The sequence below is a fragment of the Sarcophilus harrisii genome, chromosome 1, assembly GCF_902635505.1.
Source record: "Sarcophilus harrisii chromosome 1, mSarHar1.11, whole genome shotgun sequence".
NCBI lineage: Eukaryota > Metazoa > Chordata > Mammalia > Dasyuromorphia > Dasyuridae > Sarcophilus > Sarcophilus harrisii.
This window is the reverse complement of record NC_045426.1, coordinates 117,829,241-117,852,734: the sequence shown is the minus strand read 5'-3', so window position 1 is coordinate 117,852,734 and position 23,494 is coordinate 117,829,241. Positions and strand designations below refer to the sequence as shown.

The window sequence follows — 23,494 nt, the reverse complement described above, 5'->3', positions numbered from 1 at the left end:
CAAATGAGTAGTACCAGATTTTAAACTAGATAATTTTGATTTCATTTGATATTAGATTAAAAGGGTTAAATAATGAAACCAATACAGTATTTCCAAGATTAGAAGGAAAACAGGAAACGGGAAAATTTTCACAAATTTTTCTGATAAAGGCCTCATTTCTCAAACATATAGGGAAATGAGTCAAATTTTTAAAAATTAAAGTCATTCCCCCAATTGACAAATAGTACAAATGATATGAACAGGCAGTTTTCAGAAGAAGAAATCAAAGGTTATCAATAGTCATACAAAAAAATAATCTAAAGAACTATAGACTATAGAGAGATGCAAGTTAAAATAACTCTGAGGTGCCATATCACACCTATCAAAATGGCTAAAACAGAAAAATAAAATAGCAAATGCTGGAAGGGATTTAGAAAAATAGGTAGGTATATTAACATTAGCACTATTGGTGGAGTTGTAAACTGGTCCTACTATTCTAGAGAAAAATTTGGAACTATACCCATATAAAACTCCATATTTCACAGAAATACTACAACTATTATATTATAAAAATGATATGTAAAACATTTTCATAAGACTTATATGAACTAATGCAAAGTAAAGTAAGCAAAACCAAGAAAATATTGCACATAGTAACACCAGTCTTGTATGGTGATCAACTGTATTTGACTTGGCTATTTTGTTCAATGAATTGAGCTAAGATAGTTTCAAAGGGCTCCTGATAAAAAAATATCTGCCTCCAAAGAAATGAAATCTGGGTGCAGACTGAAGTATATTTTTTTCACCTTATTTTTTACTTTATTTCACAGCACTGCTAATATGGAAATAAGTTTTGCATGACTTCACATGTGTAACTGATATATTGCTTGCCTTTTCAATGAGTGGGAAAGAGGGAGAGAATTTGAAACTCAAAAATTTTTAAAATGAATATTACAATAACTATAATTATTTTTTAAGGAAAAAAAGAAGGGCAGAAGTTGTCTTTGTGCAAAACCATCACCTAGTTCACTGCCTGACAAACAACAGATACTTAATAATAGATAATAAATGTAATGTAATATAATAAATGTAATAATAGATATTTAATAAATGTAAATAAATGTTTATTGATTGACTAATTGAACTTTATTACTTTTCAATGAAAAGAAATCTAAGTGAATAGGCATGGTGGTTGTGGACTCCAATCTAGAATCCAGAAATCAGTCTCTCATCCTGCTTCTGCCACTTTCTTTGCTGTGACACCTTGGACTAGTCACTTCACCAATTTTGACTTCAATTTACTCATCTGTAAAATCAGAGAGTTGGAAAAGGTGACTTCTAAGGTCTCTTCTAATTCAAAAAGTCTACCATTCTTAGTGTCTGACCAAAAAGGTAGGATTTGATTATTGAATTCTTTGTTTCTTTTCAAGGCAAGCACATGCAGGCAAGCCCATGCATTGGAATACAAATAAGAGTATGATTACAGCTTGGGAATTCAATAAAATAAGCTTTAATTTAGTACTTTCTATGTGCTAGGTCATCAAAAATACAAAAATTAAACAATATTCAAGCATCCAATATGAGGAGGACCAACAAGACATTAAGTCAGGCTAATAATAATAATAATAATAACAATAATAACTGGAAAGTAGGCAGATAAAAATTTGATTAAAAATACAAATAACCAAACATTATAACTAAACATTAAATCAGTTCCATAATTATAAGACTAAGAAGGATTGGAATAATTTGGCAGAGTTGTTTAAAAAAATATGAATATGGATATACATACATATATCAATATACCTAATTTTAAAACAATGATTCAAAATTGTATCAAGTAAAATCTTTTTTAAAGATAAAATAAGCATATTTAGAAAAATATTTGTTATCACGTTACCTGGCGGCATTAGTTGTATCAGTTCAAACCTGATTATATAAGCTGTAAGAAAAAAAATAGCATTACGATAATTTAGAAAGTTGAAATCGGAGATAGAACTAGGATTCTTCAGTAACTAATAAGTTCAAATCTGACATAATTTATCATACTTTAAATGTTTAAAATTATAACAAAACCAAAAAAGATTCCTTCTCCCTTCCCTCCTCTCAAAAAATACCCCACCTCATTGCACCAAATATTGTTTTGAAATACTAGCACCCTTTGTAAATTCAGGGATTTGCAGAACCCAGTAAATCAAGGGACAAAAATCAACAAAATTAGAGTATGGTTTTCTAGTCATTCAAGGATAAAAGTACTAATTGATATAATACAAGAAAACTTTACTTCTTAAAACTGTAATTATATGTCATTTAAATATTCTTTTCCTTCACATCTCTCTCATTTGTCGCTCAACCCTATACCTCCCTACCTTCCCTCAGCCCCCATTGCCACCAGCAGATTTCATCTCCCTTTAGATTATTAAAATATCCTATGAGTTTCCTTGTTTGTAATGTCTCTTCTCCCCAATCCATCCTTCATAACAACACCAAAATAATCATTCTAAGATAAAGATATCTAACCACCCCTGCTTGAAAAACAAATTCCTTTACCTTTGGGTTAACTACAAACTTAGCCTAACATTTAGGGCACTTAATGATCTGCCTATTTTATTTCAGATCACTTATAGGATTTCATATAATTAGTTTAAAATGACCCTTAGAGAGCATTTCAACCCAGTATGTGTCAGAAACAAAATTACAGATTTTTCTGACATTAGGCTCTCTGTTGGCCTTGCACAGAGCAGATATTTAATTAAATGTTTGTTGAACTGAATTCTTCTCAGAATTTTAATACACAACAGTTTTGGTTTGTTTTCTTTTTTTCTCATTACTACAGGATGATTCTGGCTCTCTAAAGATACTATAATTTATCCAACTATATCAACTAAATATAAAATTAGAATCATATTTGCAAACAATGGACTTTTGGTGAAGACTTAGAAAAGTACTTCTAAAAATGAACAGATAAAGAAAAACTGTCCCATTATAAGTTAATAAAAGCATTTGTATAAATACACATTTTAAATCATTTGTTCATATATTTAGTCTTAGAAGGGAATACAGAGATCTAATCTAGGAATTCTTAGATGTTTTTGTATCCTGGACCCCTTTGACATTCTAGTAAGGACACTTCTCAGAATAAATTTTGCAAATACCATAGGATTAAAAGGAAATCAAGTGTAATGAAATGTACTTTCAAAATATTTTTTAAATAAAGTTCACAGACATCAAGTTAAGAACTCATGCTCTAGTCCAATATTCTTGTTTTACAGAAGAGGAAACTAAGGCCCACAAAGTTTAAGTAGCTTGTTCAAGATCTCACAAGTAATTAGTAGTAGAAACACAGTTTAAAGTTAAGCTGTGAATTCAAGCTCTAGACTCTACCATACTCTTGCAATAATGTTCAATGTTGACAAAAGATGAGAAAGATAGTTGAAGGGCAAGATTAAGCTACTTTTCCTTCAAGGTTCAAAACCACCTTTTCCATGAGGCCCTGTTTCTATGCAAGGGAAGCAAGCTCTTCCTCATCAGAACTCAGACATTTCTGTCCAGATGGCCCATTTGGCACTTATGCTACAAGAGGTAGCCAGATGAAATGGTAAGTGCACTGCATTTATAGCCACAGGACCTTGGTTTGAATCTAGGCTTTGTTCCTAATACTTAAACCAACTGGCAGCCTTGGACAAGTCCTCACCTCTCTGGGTCTCAGTTTCCTTATATATAAAATGATGGGATTGGAAGGGGCTGAGTTGTACAGTGGAGAGAGACTTGGAAGGATTTGAATTCAAATTTTGCCTTATTCGCTTACTAGCTGTGTGACCCTGAACAAGTCATTCAGCCATTCAGTGCCTCCTTGTCCTCATCTGTAAGATGAAGATATTAATAGCACTTGCCTCTGAGGGTTATTGTGAGGATCAAGTGAGATAACATGTGTAAAGTAGCTCTTAAACTCATAGGATTTAGAGTTCAAGAGACCTTGGAGATTACTAATACTCTTATTATTACTACTATTATTATTACTAGCATGAAGAGTTTATCTATTTTGCATGTCATGGCCCCCTTTGGAAGTCTTCTAAAAGTTATGGATCCCTTCTCAAAATAATAAAAAATAAAATAAAATTTATATTATCTCCAGGAAACCATTTATATTAAAATGAAGGATTGTTTGTTTGTTTGTTTTTTTAAATTCAAGCAATCTAAGTTAAAAATCTCTGGTTCACAAAGTAATCTCCAAGGTCTCTTGAACTCTAAATCCTATGAGTTTAAAAGCATAGCTATTGTCAAAATATTTTGGAGACATCCTGTTTTCAGAGTGCTTGAGGTAAGGTCCAGCAAGCAGACTATGTCCCGAGCTTGGAATAACAACAAGCTTTTGCACTCTGGATAAGCTCACCCTCTGGCAAACTGTATTGTTTTGACTAGCATCAAAAGTCCAGTAGCAAGACAAGATCAAGATGACTGGTGATGGGCTAGGATGCAGTAGATGACCTTGGAATCTTCTGCATCTGACTAAGCTTTAAGTGCTCCACAACATATGCTTAAGCCACCTTCATGGCCATTGGAACAAATTATTCTCATCCACATGTTCCTCCAGAGGAAATCTTCATATCTTAGGGGAGACATCCCCTAACTCATCAAGCAGCTTGAGGCCTGTCCATTATCCTCAGCTTGGTTTAGCCCAGTTACCGAAACAATTTTACTAGGGCATAACCAGTGCACATGCTACAGCTTTTTGGAACCACAGGTAAGAGTTGGGTGGATAAGATGGACACCAAAGGTAGATGAGCAGCCCTAAAAAGGGCAAGCCCTCACACCAGAGATGCTATTCCTCTTTGTACAGTTGGGAGTTGGGTAAAGAGATTTTTTTCTGGTGAGGCAATTGGGGTTAAATGACTTGCGTAGGGTCACATAGCTAGTAAGTATTACGTGTCTGAGGTCAGATTTGAACTCCGGTCCTCCTGACTTCAGGACCAGTACTCTATCCACTGCACCACCTATCTATCCCTTAAAAAAGATCTTTAAAGACTTTTCCAACCTTGAATAGACTATAAGGTTTCCATTACTGAAAATCTTCATTTGTAGTTGGACAAAAACTTTCCAGGCACATAATTAGGCATCAATTGAGGTCTCTTCTATCTCTCAGATTTTAAGATTCTGAAATCTTTAAATATGTTGAGACTATTTGGTCTCTTTAATTCAACTCAAGGAAAAATTATTAAGCACTTACTTAACTGTCATTGACCCAATTTATAACTCAGAGGTGGGCCCAACATAAATCCAAGCAGAATCTAAGTTCCATATGTACAATCTTATGGAGAGAAGAGGAAGAACCCAATTGCAGTGTTTGGTTTTTCCCAATCTTCCCTTAACTACTGCTTCCAGGAACAAACTTAACCTCTTTCTTTCTCACTTTAATCTAGAGTAACACTAGGGCCTTGCCTTTTGATGATTAGACTTTATGGGCAAAAGAAAATCTTATTTTTCAAAACACAACTGCAAAAGACTTAATGAATACTGGTCTTAAGTTCAAAGACTTCCAAAAAACCACAAAAGAGGATAATAATTGGGGGAAAGGAAGGGGACTAGAGCAGAATATATACTTGTTTTTTTAGGCAATGTTTAGAAGACAAACGATAAGTGAATATTGGTCCATTATTTTCAATTGTATTTATAATATGTCTCAGAATCAGCTCACATTTCCCTCTAATCAAATGCAATTTTTTCGGCAGCTCTCATCTTGGCTAAGCCCTATAAATGCTTACTGAACCCTCAGAAAATTCAAAAGAAACTTCTGACTGGAAAAGAGTTTGTCTCAGAATCAGTCTCCTTGGTCTTGCTGTCTTTTGCCTATCATTTGGATTCTGGTACAGTTATTTGGACTGTGTAGCTGAGTAGCTGAATCTTATGTGTTCTCCTGACATTTCTCTGAACTTCCTGATTCTTGCCTGCCTACCTGATTGGTTGGCATTGGTATGATGTCTTGCCTTACCCATTATCATCTGAATTTGTGTTTCTTAACCACCTCTATGATTCCATTCCATAGTCTGTTTCTATCCTATATTATCTGTGTATATCCCTCCTCCATACTTCTCATCTGATTCCAGACTCCACCTTACTCACAAATACTTCTAAGTACTTCTAAAGGCCTAGGCTATTCAATCGGTGTTTATTTACTTCTCCCTGGTCAGGTTTTAGTCCTCCTTATGCTGTTTCCCACCCTATGTCTATATTCTCCTGCTACCCCCTGCCCAAAAAAGAGAAAGCATGTATCAAGAAGGTCACCTGCAAATTCCAAACTGCTTCCCTAGACATAGGAGAAGGAAAGGGAACAATTAGTAACTCTTCCTCCAAAGAATTAAGAAAAAAAGACTAAGAATGTGATAAACAATCTTCTTATTCCAATAAATTAATATTTCATCTTTTACAAAATGTTCTGTAAAAGAAACCCAATAATGAGATAGATTTTACACCCATAAATTTGAATATAAATATGAGACAAATCTCCTTTTAGATAGTAATTACATATACATTGGCAAAACTTCACATTCATAAATTTACACACATTTTCTTGATCATTTTTTAATAGTACCTACTTTCTAGAAGTTCCGCCACAGCAGCTGGATCAAGTGCATTTATAAATACCTAGAGAGAAAAGCAAAATGTGTTCATAGTTAAGTACTCATAAAAATTAGATTGCAATTTTTTAAATAAGTAAAAGCTGTAATTGTATAACTGTAGATTTTATTATCCAAAAAGTACTATGAACACAACTAGGTTTTGAAGTTGTCTCTATTTTTAAAATCTTCACTTTATTATAGGACTTCACAGTATTGATAAAGAAAGGCTGAACTAAACAATTGAGTCTAGTATATACTTTTAAAAATTCTATTTGACCTAATCATGCATTTTGATGGACAAAACTAACCAGTTCAAGACTATACAAATATACAGCTGCATCCAATAAGGAGTTTCATTAGAGTATTTTAAAAATAATTCAATTTACAGTAAGTATTCAATAAATATTCTTGATTCATCTCATTATTTTTCCCCCCACACAACTCAGAAAACTCAAGAACAAAGGAAAAGAAACCTTTTTAAAAGTCTTACTCATATGTACTGCTAGCATCCCTAGTGCCACAAAATCAGGTTAGCAATGACAATAACAAAAATTACTGACATTCATGAATACTTATTGTGTATCTAATTTATATTTTAATATATTTAACATCTACTGGTCATCCTGCCATCTGGGGGAAGGGGTAGGGGGTAAGAGGTGAAAAATTGGAACAAGAGGTTTGGCAATTGTCAATGCTGTAAAGTTACCCATGCATATAACCTGTAAATAAAAGGCTATAAAATTTAAAAAAAATTACTGACATTTAAAATTTACAGAGTATTGTACAGACATTATTTCATTTGATCCTCACAGTAACCCTCTGAAGTTGATCCCATATAATACAATATCTACTTTCAAGGAAGAAAAGATACATATTAATGTCAGGAAACATTTGGAAAATTATTTAGGAATGACCTGGTTACATTGTCCAGTCTATCCAATGGAAAGGGTGTGGCGTCGTTTGGTAAAGATCTAATTCCCTAACTTTATCATTTGGGAAAGAGAATCTAGTCAAATAGTGTTATTTAATGGTACCATTGTAACATTGCTGCAAATGCAGAGTGAGGTACAGATTAAAGTAATAACATTATTCAAACCCTCAAATTCACTTCAGCTCTAATGATTTGAATAAATTAAGAAAATATAAGTACAAGGTTTTTCTCAGGACCTGAGAAATTGCATGCTATTTCTTTATAAATATGAATGTAGCCAATTTTTCTCAATGAATGTTCCTAAGATTACATTTTTCCTATGTCTTGCTGAACACAGAGATTTACCTTCTCATAAAGTAGAAAAGATGAAGAAATGTTGCTTAAAAAATACAATTCTACAGAAGAGTTGCTTCTGTCTTATTTAGGGAAAAAAAATGAATTAGGAAAAAAATGTATGAAATAGTTGATCAAAAGAAATTGAACTGTGAAAAGCAAAATGAAGGCATTGAAAGTTATCTCCTAAAATATTATTGTATTTCAAAGAGAAATTTTTCAGAATTTCTAAATAAAATCATCAACATATTTTTGATTAAAATTTAAAAGGCATTTCTCATTCACTATAGAGTAAATTCACCTGCTTACTGACTGTTCATGTCTTAAGAATTCTTATAAAAGAATTCTAAAATTTTCTGCTAAAAACTATCAGAAGTTTATCAAATTGGCTTTTGTGGAGTGAGAGGGTTAACTTGAAAAGTAATTTCATACATATATCATCTACATTTCATTCTTTCTGGTTGAATGTTTGAGAAAATTCCTTTCACAACTGGAATAGCAATTACTATTAACAAATTAATCCAAAACTAGGAAGAATTTCAAAACCCACTACTTGGCTTTAAAGTGCAGTATTGTCCTGTGCTTAAATGAAAAGTTATTATTCACTACAACTCATCACAGCTTTAATCCTTCCCACCACTCCTTATTCTTTATTCATCATTTTGCTCTTTAAATCCATCTCCAAGAAACTTGACAGCACAAGCAAAAGGATTAGCATCCAAATAAACAAAAAGAAATGTGTCTAAGGGTTCAAGATAACACTTATAAGGCTTCCCAAAGCTGTTGTGTAAGAGATATTTTCACAATAATGATTATTTTGAATAACTGTTAAAAACAGATGAATAAGTTGATTATTATGTCCCCATTCTTTTATTAGATAAATTCTTTTACTGTAGCTAGAAAAAATTTAATTTATCAATGGCAACTGAATATTCAAAAAATATCTACTTAAATGCCTTTTAACTCAGAAAATTATTAGTATAAATATAGCTTATCACTAAATATTGACTAAATTCATAAAACAAAATAGCTCAGAAAAGAAAAAATATTGACATATGCTCACAAATAATTATTTTAGGTTACATTCAAGTTTTATATAAACCAGTGTTAGTGGGAGAAATTAGTATGTACAAACACCAAAATGGCATATTCTGAACACATTTTTGCCAGTCTGCACATTTTTAGGGGCATCAAAATCCAATCTTCCTTCAGAAATTAGAGTTTATTTCTGATTATTTCAATATAAAAGCAATCATCTACCCAACAGAGAGGGAGATATAAAAAATTGTGGGATAGGTAAACAAAAAAATCATTATGGGAAATAAGAAAAGAGCAGTATCTGATATTTAAATGTTTTAAGTTTTAAAAGCTACTTTAAATACATTATTATTTTCTAAATCTCATAACACTGTGCAATGCAAGGAATGTCATTCCCATTTTACAGATGAGAAAATAGGCTCTGGGAATAAAGTAACTTGTCCAAGGTTACATTAACATAATCAGTAAAAAGTAGAGACATGCCTTGAATTCTGTTCTCTCTCTCTCTCTCTCTCTCTGTCTCTTTCTCTGTCTGTCTCTCTGTGTCTATCTCTCTTTCTCTGTCTCTGTCTCTCTCTCTCTTCTTCTCTCTGTCTCTGTCTCTGTCTCTCTCTCTCTCTCTCTCTCTCTCTCTCTTTTGCTCTCTGTCTCCCGTATGCCTCTGCCACCTAGCTGCCCCACCTTTTTAATGCAATTAATTTTTTCCTCCAAATCCAGTATTTAAACCAATGGAGAAAGAATGATCAAAATAAGAGATGGAATATAAAGATACAAAAACCTACATACAAATAAGAAAAAAAAAGACAAAAAGGGAATACAAAGCAGTAAGAAGACAAAGAGAAATACAATGAGCTTTAAAAAGAATGAAACAAAGGACAAAAAGCCATAAGCAAAATGAAATATATACAAATATAGAGTCTAAGAGAAAATTCAGTAGTCCGAAAATCCCACAGAATAGAGTTTTATCTGACAGAGAAGCCCAAGAATTATTCCTCCTACAATAAGTTCTTGCTCATGGAACAGCTTTCACACAATATATTAATTTTAACATCAATACTTTCCAAAGACACTTATAATTTCCAGTCATTTAAATTTGATGTTCCTGGTTGAGTCTATCATTTCCTACTTATCCTTGCACAAAGAAGTCCTTCCCCCTTCTCTCACATGGATTATACTTGCCCTTTCATTCTGCTTGTTTGTGGCCATTTCTTCAATATTCCAAAGTCACTGTGAAAATATCATGACCGGTGTGCAGAAAAGTGTATTTTTTTCCTCAAAGCAAAAAAGCTCCATTGATTATCACTTGCAATAATATTGAGTAGGTACCCATTTAAGAATTATGGATCCTTTCCCCCCTCCAAAAAAAAAAGAGGCAGCTAGGTGATGCAGTGGATAAAGCACCAGCCCAGAAGTAAAGAAGACCTGAATTCAAATTTGATCTCATACACTTAACACTTCCTAGCTATGTAATCCTGAGCAAATCACTTAAACCCAATTGCCTCAGCAAAAAAAAAAAAAAAAGCATATTATTAGAGACAAAAATAAAGACTTTATCAAAGTCGTGATTGAGTACATATTCAAATCCATTAAAATTAATTCCAGGAGACTATGCATTCTTTGCTATTGTATCAAACAATGTATTTTGTGAAATAATGTTTCAATACCTCAAAGGTTGGTGATTTCAGCATTCTTTCTATGGAAAAAGATCACAATCCTTTAATAATTACTATGGCCACAAACGTATCTGCCTGATGACCAGATGTCTTTTCAAAATGAACCTGTCTGAGCTAGTCCTGGTGCAAGGAGGCCCACAATTCAAACCACTCAATCCAGAGCTTGCACTTAAAACTGGTCAGAGAAGTCAGGATCACCTCCACACTACGATGAACCAATGGAATAGAATTTTATTGGAAAAGCCTGCCAGCTCCTGTAAGAATTCAGCAGGTTATTAGTTAAAATTCAGTAATGCTTTTACATAGTGTTTAATAGCATGAGATTTGCGTACTTTAATTTTGCATAAATGAAAACATGGACTCTCTAAATGATAAGTCTTGTCTTTCACAGATCAGGTTCTCAATTCTCACCAAGATGATTGCTAACAGATTTGTTGGTGTCCTTATAATGACATACAGGTGAAATTTTTTCTAGATTTATAAAAAGGTCATTTAGGGTAGCACAGTGCTATCCAGATAGAGCACCAGCCTTGAAGTCAGGAAGACCTGAGTTTAAATCTGACCTCAGACACTTAACACTTCCTGTGTGACCCTGGGCAAGTCCTTAACCCCAAATGCCTCAGGAAAAAAAAGGCATTTAAAGATAATTTTTTTAATAAAGTTCATTTAAATACTAGTAACACTTCAATATACATTCAGAAAAGCAAAGTATGTTCTAGTTAGAAAACATAATAGAAATTTCAGAAATAGAAAATAGTAACTTATGGCAATAACTTAATAAGATTACTTGGGTTTTAAAACTAGACTCTCTCCCTCACCCCCATCCATGGGATAATAATTATCTTTTTTCTTTTATAATACTTTTTTTCCCCAATTAGATGTCAAAACAATTTTAACATTTCTTTAAAGTTCTATCCAAATTCTATTCTCCCCTTTCCCTTCCCTGAAATGATAAGCAAATCAATATAGTTTATACAGGTATAATCAAAAGAACTGATTTATGTGGACTATGGTCCATTAGAATATCTCAAAGAGATGCCACACTGAGAAAGGAGTTTTACCTTGTCAAACTTCATAATCTCGTGAATCATAATGGGGAACAGAGCAGGAAAGCATTTTGTCTCCCTATATTGATCAAGGATGCAGACACTGAGTACAAGTCCTTTCTTCTCTGGAAGAAACACACCTGGACAGGTGATCTTAAAAGGAAAGAAAACAAGCATAAAAATCAAAGGAGTTCCTCTTTCTCTGCTGAGCTTTATTACCAAAGAGATAATGCATTTTTCCTAATATCTTGCTCAAAAAGGACTACCAAATGACTATATATATATATATATATATACGTATATATGTATGTATATATATATATACATACATATATATATAAACAGAAAGTTTGTATTAGAGAGAAAAATTGTTATAGCATTGAAAACTAGAAGGAACGTTAGAAATTATTTATCAAGTGAGGGGATCCAAGGGCTTCTAAAGTCATTCCAGCTCTTATTCTATGATCCTATTCTCTAGTTTGCAGATGAAGAAAATGATGCTAAAATAAGGTAAGTAGTTTTCATAGTGTGCTAAGGTGAGAATATTATATCAGAGTAAGGATTTAAATCAAAATCTTTTGACATCCACTATTATATACTATTGATACAAATATTCATTTGAATAATTATCAACTTCAGTAATGATTAACATATTCAATTCAACCAATATATACTAAGTGCCTATTTGCAAGGTTCAGTTCTGGATGCTAGAGAGAAATTAAAATAGTTCCTGTTCCCCAGAGGGGAACAAAGAACACAATTCTTTGTGTTTTTCAAGAAATGCAAATAAAATCCACATCAGACCCATTAAAATGGGAGAAAAAATAAAGTAAAACTCATTTTAGGAAAATAATGCTAGCTAAGTCATGAAAACTGGAAATGTACAATACTCATCGAATTGCAATATGATACAAAATTTTTTGGGCAGAATCTATAAACACAAGGCAAATATTTTTAATTACCCTATGCTGGCTACTCAATAATCCTATTACTTAGAAATATATTCTTAGAATATCATCAAAAAGGAAGGGAGAAAATAATTGTTTTAAATATATCTATGGCATTGTTTATTTGGTGGGAGGAAGTAAAATCCATATAAAAGTCCAACAGTTGAGGAATGGCTCCCTAAATTATATTATCATCATGATATGATTGTGACTGTGCAGGTCACAACCCCATATTGTAATGCTGGAGAAACTGAGGCAAGACAGAGATTAGGTTTTTAATATTTTAATAGTGGAGAATTTAGCCAGTCAGAGAGGACTCTTGTCCTAAAGATGTCTGACCACTAGTAATTAAACACAGACCTTTTATAGGGCTTCAGCTACAAGGGAAACAAAGCCAAAGGGGGAGAACATTGGGTAAGTCATAATTTTAGGAAGGACCATAACTTTTTCATTCTAACAGGTTAGGGGTTAAGAAGATCTAGAGCAAGAGACTGAGAATCTGGGGCAAGAGTTAGTAAGTACTACGCAGCCATTTGAGACAAGCCATCTGGAGTTTTATGACTCACTGGAATGTGAGAGTGATCAGTGCTTAATGGGATAAGAAAAAGAGAGAAGTGGCCATAATATTTTATTTGGGATATAGCATAATAAATCAGAGAAACTGAGGCATTACTATTTGAGGTCACATAACTGAATGTGGAGGTTTTATGTACATATTCATCTGGGTCACATAAAAACTTCCAAGGCAAAAAAGGGTCAAGAGAAGAAGTAGTTTGAAGTCCTGGTGGGGGAACCTGAGAAAGGTTGAGTGAGTGACTTATTCATCCAGGCTTACACAGGCAACTTAGCTGAAAAGTGAGATTTAAGACCAAGTCATCCTGCCTAAGGCCAAATTTCTATTGACTATGACAGATTTGCCTTTAAACTAAAAACAAAAGAAAAGGAAAAACAGAGAGAAAAGTAGTGAGGTGAACAGATAAAAGGAAAGTTAAAGGGAGATTCGAGGGAAGTTGTAGTGTTTTGGTTGATTTTCTGGAGGTCTTGGAGCAGCCTTCGTTTCAGCAGAATAATTACCATGAGAATAGCCAGATGTTAAAGTCCAAATTCTTTATTATCTCCCTCAGAGTATAGTTTCCTTGCCTGGGTCCCAGGCTAGCTTTCTTGAGGTCCTTCAGAATGTGTCTTGGCTTCAGGAGGATCACCACTATGGTCTCTGTCTTGAAGTCTGTCTCAGTCTGAGAGTTGTGCTCCAGCCTCCAGACACCACAAAGGTGGGAGATGAAATGAATCTCTGGCTGAGTTTGTCCCAGCTTATATGCAGTATACTGAGTATAAACCAATCATTATATCACTAAGAAACCATTATTTGTTGTAACATTAAATCAATCATACTGAGCTAGAGAACTATTAATCACCATACTAAACTAGATAACCATTGTCTTATCAATTCCACTGACTTAACACCTTGTAAGAATCCTTGTTTCAAATACAGAGTTCTGGCCCATAACAGGAAGTAATTGATAAACTAGTTCAGACATTTTCTAGATGTAAATTTGTTGTCCAGCCCTATCCCACTCTCCAGTGACCTCATTAGGGGTTTTCTTAGCAAAGAAACTGGAATGGTTTGCCATTTCCTTCTGGGGTTCATTTTTACAGAGGTTTGAAGTAATCAGGACTAAGAGACTTATACAGTGCCTGAGGCCAAATTTCAGGCCCAGAATTCTAACCTTGACTCCACCTATTCACCCAAGTAAGTGTAAATACATTAAATCAAATGTAAATAGAATAATTCACTCTTTGTTTAATAAACTACAGGCCTCCTGGATACTGATTGCAATGAAAAAGATATAGATGTTTGGATAGTTCATCTATCCTAATTACTTGGTTTTGCTGGTGTTTAAACCTGTTTATATGAATGTTGTCTCCTTTTTTTTTCCAGGATTAGTCTGTCTTCCTACCAGGTGAAGCTAGGCGGCGCAGTTGACAGAGCACCAGACATGGAATCAGAAAAAAACTGAGTTCAATGCCTTAAATTTCCTAGTTGTGTGATCCTGGGCAAATCTCTTAACCCTGTTTGCCTTAGTTTGCTCACGAGCTCAAGAAGGAAATTGTAAACCATCTATTATCTTTGCCGCCAACAACAACAACAACAACAAAAACAAAACAAAACAAAACAAAACAAAAAAAAAAAAAAAAAAAAACAGCACCATCAACAACAAACTCCAATGGGATCGAACACTACGGAAATAGCTTCCTGAAACTGCGCTACTTTCCCTTGCCCCGGCCCTGCGGCCCTGCTGCATCTCCAGCCACAGAATCTCCAGCAGCAGCATCCTTCGGCTCCTCCCCTCCCTCCCCGCGCGCTCGCTCCGCCCCACCCTCGGCTCCTCCCCTCCCTGCCCTCGGCTCCTCCCACGCGGAAGCGGAAGAGCTCTGAGGCTCCGGCAGGCCGCCGTCCCCGCCGTAGCTGTCCGGTGGCCGCTGCCGAGCTTTCGCGTCCGGCTGTAGTCATGTCCAGCCCCCGAAGAAGCCTCGACGGCCGCCCAGCGGGCTCGGCGGCGGGCGCCGGCGGCAGCGGCAGCCCAGCTCATGGGAACGGTAGTGGCGGCGGTGGCGGCGGTAGCGGCAGCGGCGGCGGCGGCCGGTTCGAGTTCCAGTCCCTGCTGAGCAGCCGCAGCCCAGGCCCCGAGCCGAGCGCGGCGCGGCTCCGGGCCTCCGACAGCCCAGTGCACCGTCGCGGCTCTTTCCCATTGGCCGCGGCGGCCCCGCCGCCGCCCCCTTTGCCCGAGGAGGACTGCATGAGGCTGAACCCTTCCTTCGCGGGCATCGCTCTCCGCTCTTTGCTGGCCATTGATTTGTGGATGTCCAAGAGGCTGGGCGTGTGCGCCGGGGAGAAGTCGTCCTGGGGCAGCGCCAGGCCCCTCATGAAGCTGCTGGAGCTCTCGGGCCACGGCGTCCTGTGGCTGGCCGGCACCGCTTACTGTCTGTGCCGGAGTGACAGCTGGGCCGGCCGAGAGGTCCTGGTCAACCTGATGTTCGCTCTGTTCTTGGATCTGGTCCTGGTGGCGCTGCTCAAAGGGCTCTTCCGGCGGCGGCGGCCCTCGCACAACCAGATGGACATGTTGTTCACGTTCTCGGTGGACAAGTATTCCTTCCCCTCCGGCCACGCCACCAGGGCCGCCCTGGTGTCCCGCTTCATCCTGCACCACCTGGTGCTGGCCATTCCGCTGAGGGTGTTGATAGTGCTGTGGGCCTTTATCTTGGGCCTTTCCAGGGTCATGCTGGGAAGGCACAATGTCACAGACGTAGCTTTTGGATTTTTCTTAGGGTACATACAGTACAGCATAGTGGACTATTTTTGGCTATCTCCCTTTAATGCCCCCGCGGTTTTTGCTCTGTGGAGTCCCCAGTAAATAATTTGTATATGAGACCAGAAGACAATGAAGGCTTTCCGGATAAAAACGATCAAAGATACACCAGCACCCATCTTATTTAGCTCTTGTAAACATTTTGGACATCCTTTGGAATTCTGAGTCTAAATGGAAAGATATGATCCCTGCCATCTTGATAGTTGCTAGACTGGGAGCATGTGCCAGCCATAAAGTGAGCACAGCCATATTAGGTAAATAAAATATATAGGGAGAATTAGACATATCTATATCTTCATTAACAGCTAGCTATCCGCAAGACAATAGCAAAGGGACCAAACAATTTAGTTTCTCTTGCTGTTGACTACCAATTTTTTTTAAAGTTTACATCAGTGGATGATATAATTCCACATATCACCCATACTCATAGCATTTGTTTTTAAAAGGGGAAAAGGAAGGAAATAAGTTAACTACAATCATATTTTGCATTGTTAATATGTATTAAAGTGAACAACAGTAGTTTTGCTGTATTGTCCCACAGTAGGTTTCAAACACTATTTTAAAAATATAGAACACATTCGATTACTTTTATCTCTAAAAGTCTGGTGCTACAGATATGAAGTTGTCTTTTTTAATTTCAATTTACTCTTAAGAGAACCCACACTTTTTTTTTTTTTTTTTTTTTTGGTAGATTGGAGGACACTATGCTGATGTAGGAAATTAGGACATAGGGAAGAAAGGACTCTCCCATTAAAAAATATATATATATCTTACCCATTACTATCTGATATTACCTGTTAGTATATGGAAGGGAGCTCAGTGGCTGAAACTCCAAAAGTAGAATATACATTAATACTTCAAGGATCTATTCAGAGTGAATGCACCTTCTACCAATGAAGATTGCAAACTCTCCATACCTTATTATATGGTTTCATGACCTTGCTGTGGATTAAAAAAAAAAATTAATCTCTCAGTAGCTAGTCCTATGATTACAACTTGTTCCAATTCAGCCAGATTGGCCCTTGGACCAGAGATATCACCTGATCTTTATGTGAAGCCTTTCCAGCTTAATGGGATTTATCTTCCAGAGACTGCATTTCATTGACATATCCTTCAAAAATTCAAGATTCCATCCACTCCATGAGGAATGATTTAAATGGAGGAGCACACAATTTAAATAGGAAAACAACACACCAAAAAACCCTGAGAGGTGTGAATTAGGTGCAATGAGACTGTCTTCAGAAGATCTGTGAATTTTGCTGTATATTTATGGTGATTGTTGAACAAGTCACATTCCCCAAACTGTGACAAAAGCAGTAAAAATAAATCTCTTTCAAAAGAGTTCATTTTTTTTAAAAAAAATCACTAGCTGAGAAAGATCAACTAGAAAGTGGCCTGTGAGGAAACATTTTAACTAATAGAGAATAACTGTGAAGCCACTTGATAAAATGCTTTGTTGCCTATCATTTCTACTCAATAAAAGATAAAACTGCTGAAGGGTGAGGAATGGGACCAATCTTTTAAAGGTGACAGTGCAAACTTTCCCATGTATAACAAAGGAACTGTATATTTTGTAATTTCTTATGTTGTATTTGGATGATGTTTTTCCTGTAATGATTTTGAGGGTGATGGAAGTTAAAACAATCAGATTCTCAAACATCAGCATTCATCACTGTGAACTTGCTGTTGTATCAGGCACAATATATAATCAGCCAGAGAGGGGAAAAAAAGGAAGGATTAATTATATTTAAATGATGCTCTAGCCACCAAAAAACCCTTAAGTTAGACCAGAAGCCAGTCAATATAAAATTCAATTTAAGAATGTTATCAGTATTTATAAATAGGAAAGACTGTAACTGACAGTAACCTTTTGAAGATGTGGCATTGGGTATTGGGTATTGGGTATTGAAGATTGTAGTATTGGGCCAGAATCAACTCTGGCAAATATAATTGATTCTACATGAGCAGAAGAGTAAAATTCTTAAGGATAGGTGACCTTCAGAAATTATAACTACTTATTGGGGATAAATGGAGTAATTTTCGATTCACTGACTACCTCTTCACTCCCAGAGTCAATACAACTGCCCTCAGTCTGTGAAGTTCTAAATTATTTTGTTACATTTTACTTTTAAAGATTTCATTACAAGTGTTATGCCAGATGTTTAAAGTTATGAGATCCTATTCATAGCCTCCAAATTAACTACTAAGGCTTTGTCAGGGCAATTTTGTTGAATGTTTATATCACTGAGATTCACTTAATTAAATAGGACCTGAGTTTACTGGTTCTTAGGCCTATTTTTCTCCTGATTGGGATTCTGTGAAGAACAAGTACTTTAAAATGGACCATAAGTGGGTTTTTTTTGTTTGTTTGTTTTGGGTAAAGGAAGGAATTCCATTTCAGAATCACAATAAAATCTAACCATTACTGTTAAATTTTGATGCAGTATACTTTTTATTTAGTTGGGGGAGACTGATTTATTTTTTATCTATTTATAAAACAAATGCCTTCATTCTTTGATTGAGACCTCAGTTAGTTGATGCAGCATATATACACTTCCTCTGAACCTATATACCAATAGCAAACTGGGTCAAATCTTTCTATCACTCCCTCAGATAGTATTGTACTCTGTAAAACCTACTGGATCTGGAATCACCTGGGTTCATATCTTGACTCTTTCTTGCCTCTGTGACCTTTAATAAATCCTTTAAACTTTCAGTAAAATCAGAGGGTTGGATTAGAGCTTTACAAGAGCCCCTTCAAGTCTACATCAATGAACCTAAGCCTACAGTTGCCAATTCTGCTGTGTGTGATCATTGGCACTGTGGCATTCCTCTAAGTCTCTGCCCTTAGGGAGGAGCATTGAAAACCAGAACTCTGCAGCAGCTTGCCATTAAATGAGGGTACATACCAGCGTTAAAGTTGTTTAGCGCTAACATTTTAAGTATGAGTCTTTAAGATTGGAGAGGAGTCAATGGGTGACTAGAGAAAAAAAGCACAGCAATTCCGTTGAGTATCCAATGCAATGCTTTCTAAATACTTGATTTATTTTCATAAGGTGGGGCAAGCCCGAACTGACCGCAGGGGGAGTTAGGTCAAAAGAAAATAAATTGATCTATATTGCAATGGTAATTTTTCAACTTGGTGATTATGCTAATTATGCAATTCTTCTAGTGTTTATATAAAGAATCCAAACACTATCCGAACATTAGTTTCTCCTTTAAGATAGTGAAATTGTACGGAGTCTAGGGTTATTTAAAATGGGCGAATAGAAGAGGTCGGGGGGCGTAGGCACGGCGGATGAAACAAGTCATCTCGGAAGAATGGGATAGAGGAAGAATAGAACCCAAGCAAGAGATGGGATCTTTGAGAAGGGGGGGGAAAGGTTTTAATATCAATGAAGAACTAACTGTATAAAGGATAAACTTGGGACCAAGGGTTTGTTAAATCGGGAATTAATTCTAGACAGTGAGGATTGCAAATCTTGTCTGAAGCTAGATGAAAATCAGGGTTAAGAAGGATGGGAGCAGCGACTAAATCGTGAAATTAAGGGTTGTGAACCGAACGAGGCAAAAATGGGTTGGTCTCCCTTACCGCTCGAATGTGCAGCTCCACTACCACTTCCAGGGGCATCTTTCCCAGCTGGGGCGGGAAGGGTTGGAAAGGGACCCTGCTTCGCTGGGCAGAGGAGCGGGTTTCTTCCCCGACCCTCCCGCCCCGACCCCTCTCCGGTGGTGAGAGCTGGAGCTTCTGCTACCGCTGTTTCCCACAAGGGAAAAGCGTCTCGTTACCACGGCGACCTAAGCTTCCAAACTTCCACTGCTGGAACTCGGGAGGCTGGAGACGCCAAGTGCGTGCGCATGCCCTTTGGCCCGCGCTACTCCTGGAAGGATGGGGCCTGGGTTCAGTTCTGGTTCGAGTTCGGAGTACTATCCCCCTTCTTGCTTAAGGATGCTCAATGTACGCTTAGAGCCCTCTGTTCCTATCTCGCTGCTTTGTCTTTATGTCCTTTCTGCCCCAGTTCTTTACTACTCTCCTCTTTTCAGGAACTGTATAATGACCCTGGGTCTATTATAACGGAAGGATAAAGATCATAGGATTCAAAGAGAAATGAAATTTTGGAGAACATATAATCCGATTTTATATATGGGGAAACGGAAGCCTAGGAAAGGGAAGTGATCTGTTCAAGCCGATACTAGTAGTAGTGGTCGTGATGGTGATGAATAGTTGTAGCCGTGGCAGTGACAACTAACCTAACTACCTTTTCATTTGAGTTTCACAACAGTGCCCTAAGGTAGAGATCATACCATTTTACTATCTCCACTTTATCGAGGTAAAATATGAAGCTTAACAATGTTAAATTCCCAATCTCAAAGCTACTACTGGCAATGGTATTTCCCTGAATTTCAGAGGGCTGAGAGAGAGATGATGGACTACAAGTGCAGAATTAGGCATACGTCTTCAGATATGGCCAGTGTGTTTATTGCTTTTGTTTTATTTTTACAAGGAAGGATTGGAGATAAGGGTTTGTTGGGGAATGGCAGAGCTGAGAGGAAAGCATCAATTAAAAAAACAAAAACTTTAAATTTTTTTTCTGGTGGCAAAGAATTAGAAACTGAGGTGGGGAATGGCTGAACAAGTTATGGTTTATGAATATGATAGAATTTCCATCTGGTGGAGATGGCTTCAGTATAACCTGGGAAGACCTGTATGAATTTAAGCAAAGTGAAATGGCTAAGTGAGCTTAACCAGAGCAATCTACACAATAACAATATTGTAAAGATAATCTTCAAAGAACTACTAACTCTAATCAGCATTCCAACACAGTCCCACCAACACAAGATGACATATGCTACCTATCTCCAGATTGAGAACTGATGGATTCAAAATACAAACTGAAGAATTTTCTCTCTTTTAAAAAAAAAAAATTTGGAACATGTCTAATGCTTCTGCATTTGTTTTGTGTTAACTATAGATACTTGTAATAGGTTTTGGGTTTTTTTGCCTTTTCATTGAATAAGGGAGGGAGAAAAGAATTTGGAAATTGAAAAAATATAATAAATTATAAAACCTTAAAAAAAAAAAATAAAAAAGGCCCAGATCTTCATCATTCCAGATCCTTTCTGTGCTCTGTCCATTTTGCCTGAGACTCTGATGGAAACCTAAGTTTTCTGTAAATTCCTTAAGAGCAGCAACTTTTTTTTTTCTTTATATCCCTAGACTTAACAAATGCTTGTTGATTAAAACTGACTGGCTCCAAATCCTGTGTTCTTTTACTGTTCCAAGGAACCAAGAAAGATTGTTTATGTGAATGATACAAATAATGTCGGGGTGATTGCAAAAGCAGTCAAACATTAGGTACATAAGTTATATGCAAAAGCATTAAAAGTATGTCCTAATATTTTTTCCCCCAAGGCATTTCAAGGAGAGCCTGCTAGGCTAGTTTTCACTGTCCAAAGTAGACAAAATTGGCTTGTAAGATTTCTCTTTATGTCAGAGTAGTTAATATATTCTCCAATGCCATGATTACACTTTTAAAATAGGCAATACTGAGATTCCAGCCTGAGGGAAGCTAGGGACTAGTTTTTAAAGTGGGTAAATAATTTTTTTCCATTCACTGCAGTTGATGAGTATAGCAAAAAGAAAGGTTGAAGAACAGCAAGTAAGAGTGCCTGGAAAGAGTCACTGACATTAAATAAATCCCACAATATTATAAGTAATAAGCACATGGAGTGGAAACATGAAAAATTGTTATTGTCTATAAGGAGGTTTGTTGAGAGTTGCAAAAGGAAACCTAGGGTATTGAGCCATCCCAGATGTGGTGAGAAGCCAAATACTTGGGCTGCTTCTGCCTTCACTTAGATGATGATGGCAGCTACCATGTTGCCTTGATTGCTTCATAAAAGTGGGCAGAAAGCAGAATGACTCTGTTATTAATCGTGCATTTGGAGGGTCATTGGGAATGTAAGAACGTGGAACCAATGAAGTTTTTTTAAAAGGAGAGGGAAGCGTCATAAATCATCTAGCCCAGGCATCTTATTTTACAGAAAAGGAAATTTAGGCCTACCAAGGTAAAATACTTTGGTCATGGTCATCCCACTACTAATAACAGCCAGGATTAGAAGTTAGACCTCCTGATTCCCAGACCATTGCTTTTGTAGATCAGCATTGTAGACATTACTATATAGATAGCTGTCGGTCTGATAGTTACTGTTTGCCAGATGAGGGAGTAAGAGACAGGGTCCCTGAATTCATAAAAGTGACATAAGAATAGTTCCACAACAGAGAGAAGCAAATGGAGTAACTTTAGTAGCAAAGATCTTTTGTCCCAAAAATGTAATAGTATTCTTTCTCGTCTGCTTATCCACTTTAATAAAAATACTATAAAATCAAACCCTCTATAATGTAGTTTTAAGCTTCTAAAAGCTTAAAAAGAAATCTACCAATATAGATAAGCTACTAAAAAATTTTAAAACTACACTAAGATTGCTGTGACACTGACTATTACTTGCTGAAACAGAGCCATTCTGCTTTCTGCCCACTTTTATGAAGCAATCAAGGCAACACAGTAGCTGCCATCATCATGTGAGTGAAGGCAGAAGCAGCCCAAGTATTTGGCTTCTTACCACATCTGGGATGGCTCAATACCCTAGGTTTCCTTTTGCAACTCTGAACAAACTCCCTCCTTATAGACAATAACAATAAGCAATACATGTTTCCTGCTCCCATATCCTGACTCTCCACCTAAAAGAGTGAAGTTTACTTATTAGTTTTACTTTTAGGAAATTAATAAAAGAGAATTAACTTTAAAAGAGGGAAAATTTTCAACGGCTGTTCAGTAAATTGTGAATATTATAGGAATAGGGACCAGATCTCTAATTTCATTAGGTTAAGGAACTCTCAGGTGAGGAAACATCTTTGTCAGTGCAGATCAGCACCTTCTCTACAAATTATAGTCTAAGAAAGTCACTTTAACACATTGACAAAATGACTTGCCCATGGTCGCACGATCAGTACATATCAAAGACAGAATTTGAACCTTGGCTTTCATGGGAATCATCATTTTTAAGTTAATATAGCTACCTTCCCTAGAATAATTCATATAACTTTTTTTTTCAAATAGTACTAGAAAGAAATATTGAAATGAAAAAACAACAACAAAAACAAAAAGGAAAGACAAGTCATATTAAAAAAAAAAAAAAAAAAAGACAAATTCACCCCAGCTTCACTGTCAAATGTTTGATGCTTTGGGTTTGTGTGTGTGTGTGTGTGTGTGTGTGTGTGTGTATTTCCTAATGGCTTAGGGATAAAAAGTTGTAGGATCCTGGTCTAATCATTTAACCTTCATGGCTCTCATTGCCGGTCTATATTGGTATACAGAATTTCCTTATGCAGAAGTAACTTATAACAATATTATCACAGCCTCTCCTTATCTTTCAACATACTATCTACAATATTATGATAAATTCATGAAAATATGCCAGCTACTTCTAGTGAATACTAACAATACTACAAGAATTGTAGAAACTATAAAGCCCTACTCTGTCATTTGGTGGGCCATACA

The 23,494-nt window shown here is 36.2% G+C and overlaps 2 protein-coding genes across 4 annotated transcripts in view; one reads left to right on the top strand and one right to left on the bottom strand.

The window, feature by feature from the left end:
• SPATA6L (spermatogenesis associated 6 like) overlaps positions 1-23,494 on the bottom strand; it is an 83,545-nt gene that overhangs the window by 55,006 nt on the left and 5,045 nt on the right. For 2 of the 3 annotated variants that reach the window (XM_012543354.2, XM_031962165.1), the window contains exons 1-4: positions 19,525-19,729; positions 11,633-11,770; positions 6,573-6,621; positions 1,880-1,921 (exon numbers count right to left, since the gene is read on the bottom strand). In XM_012543354.2, the coding sequence (XP_012398808.1) occupies positions 1,880-1,921; positions 6,573-6,621; positions 11,633-11,770; positions 19,525-19,563 (268 nt within the window). In that variant the 5' untranslated portion in view covers positions 19,564-19,729. Of the gene's footprint in view, positions 1-1,879; positions 1,922-6,572; positions 6,622-11,632; positions 11,771-19,524; positions 19,730-23,494 lie in introns of those variants that run through there. The other variant, XM_031962161.1, reaches the window with a different exon arrangement.
• PLPP6 (phospholipid phosphatase 6) lies at positions 14,972-17,429 on the top strand. Its single transcript, XM_012543349.3, has one exon. It carries the CDS (start codon positions 15,075-15,077, stop codon positions 15,975-15,977), a length of 903 nt encoding a protein of 300 aa, XP_012398803.2. The 5' UTR covers positions 14,972-15,074; the 3' UTR covers positions 15,978-17,429.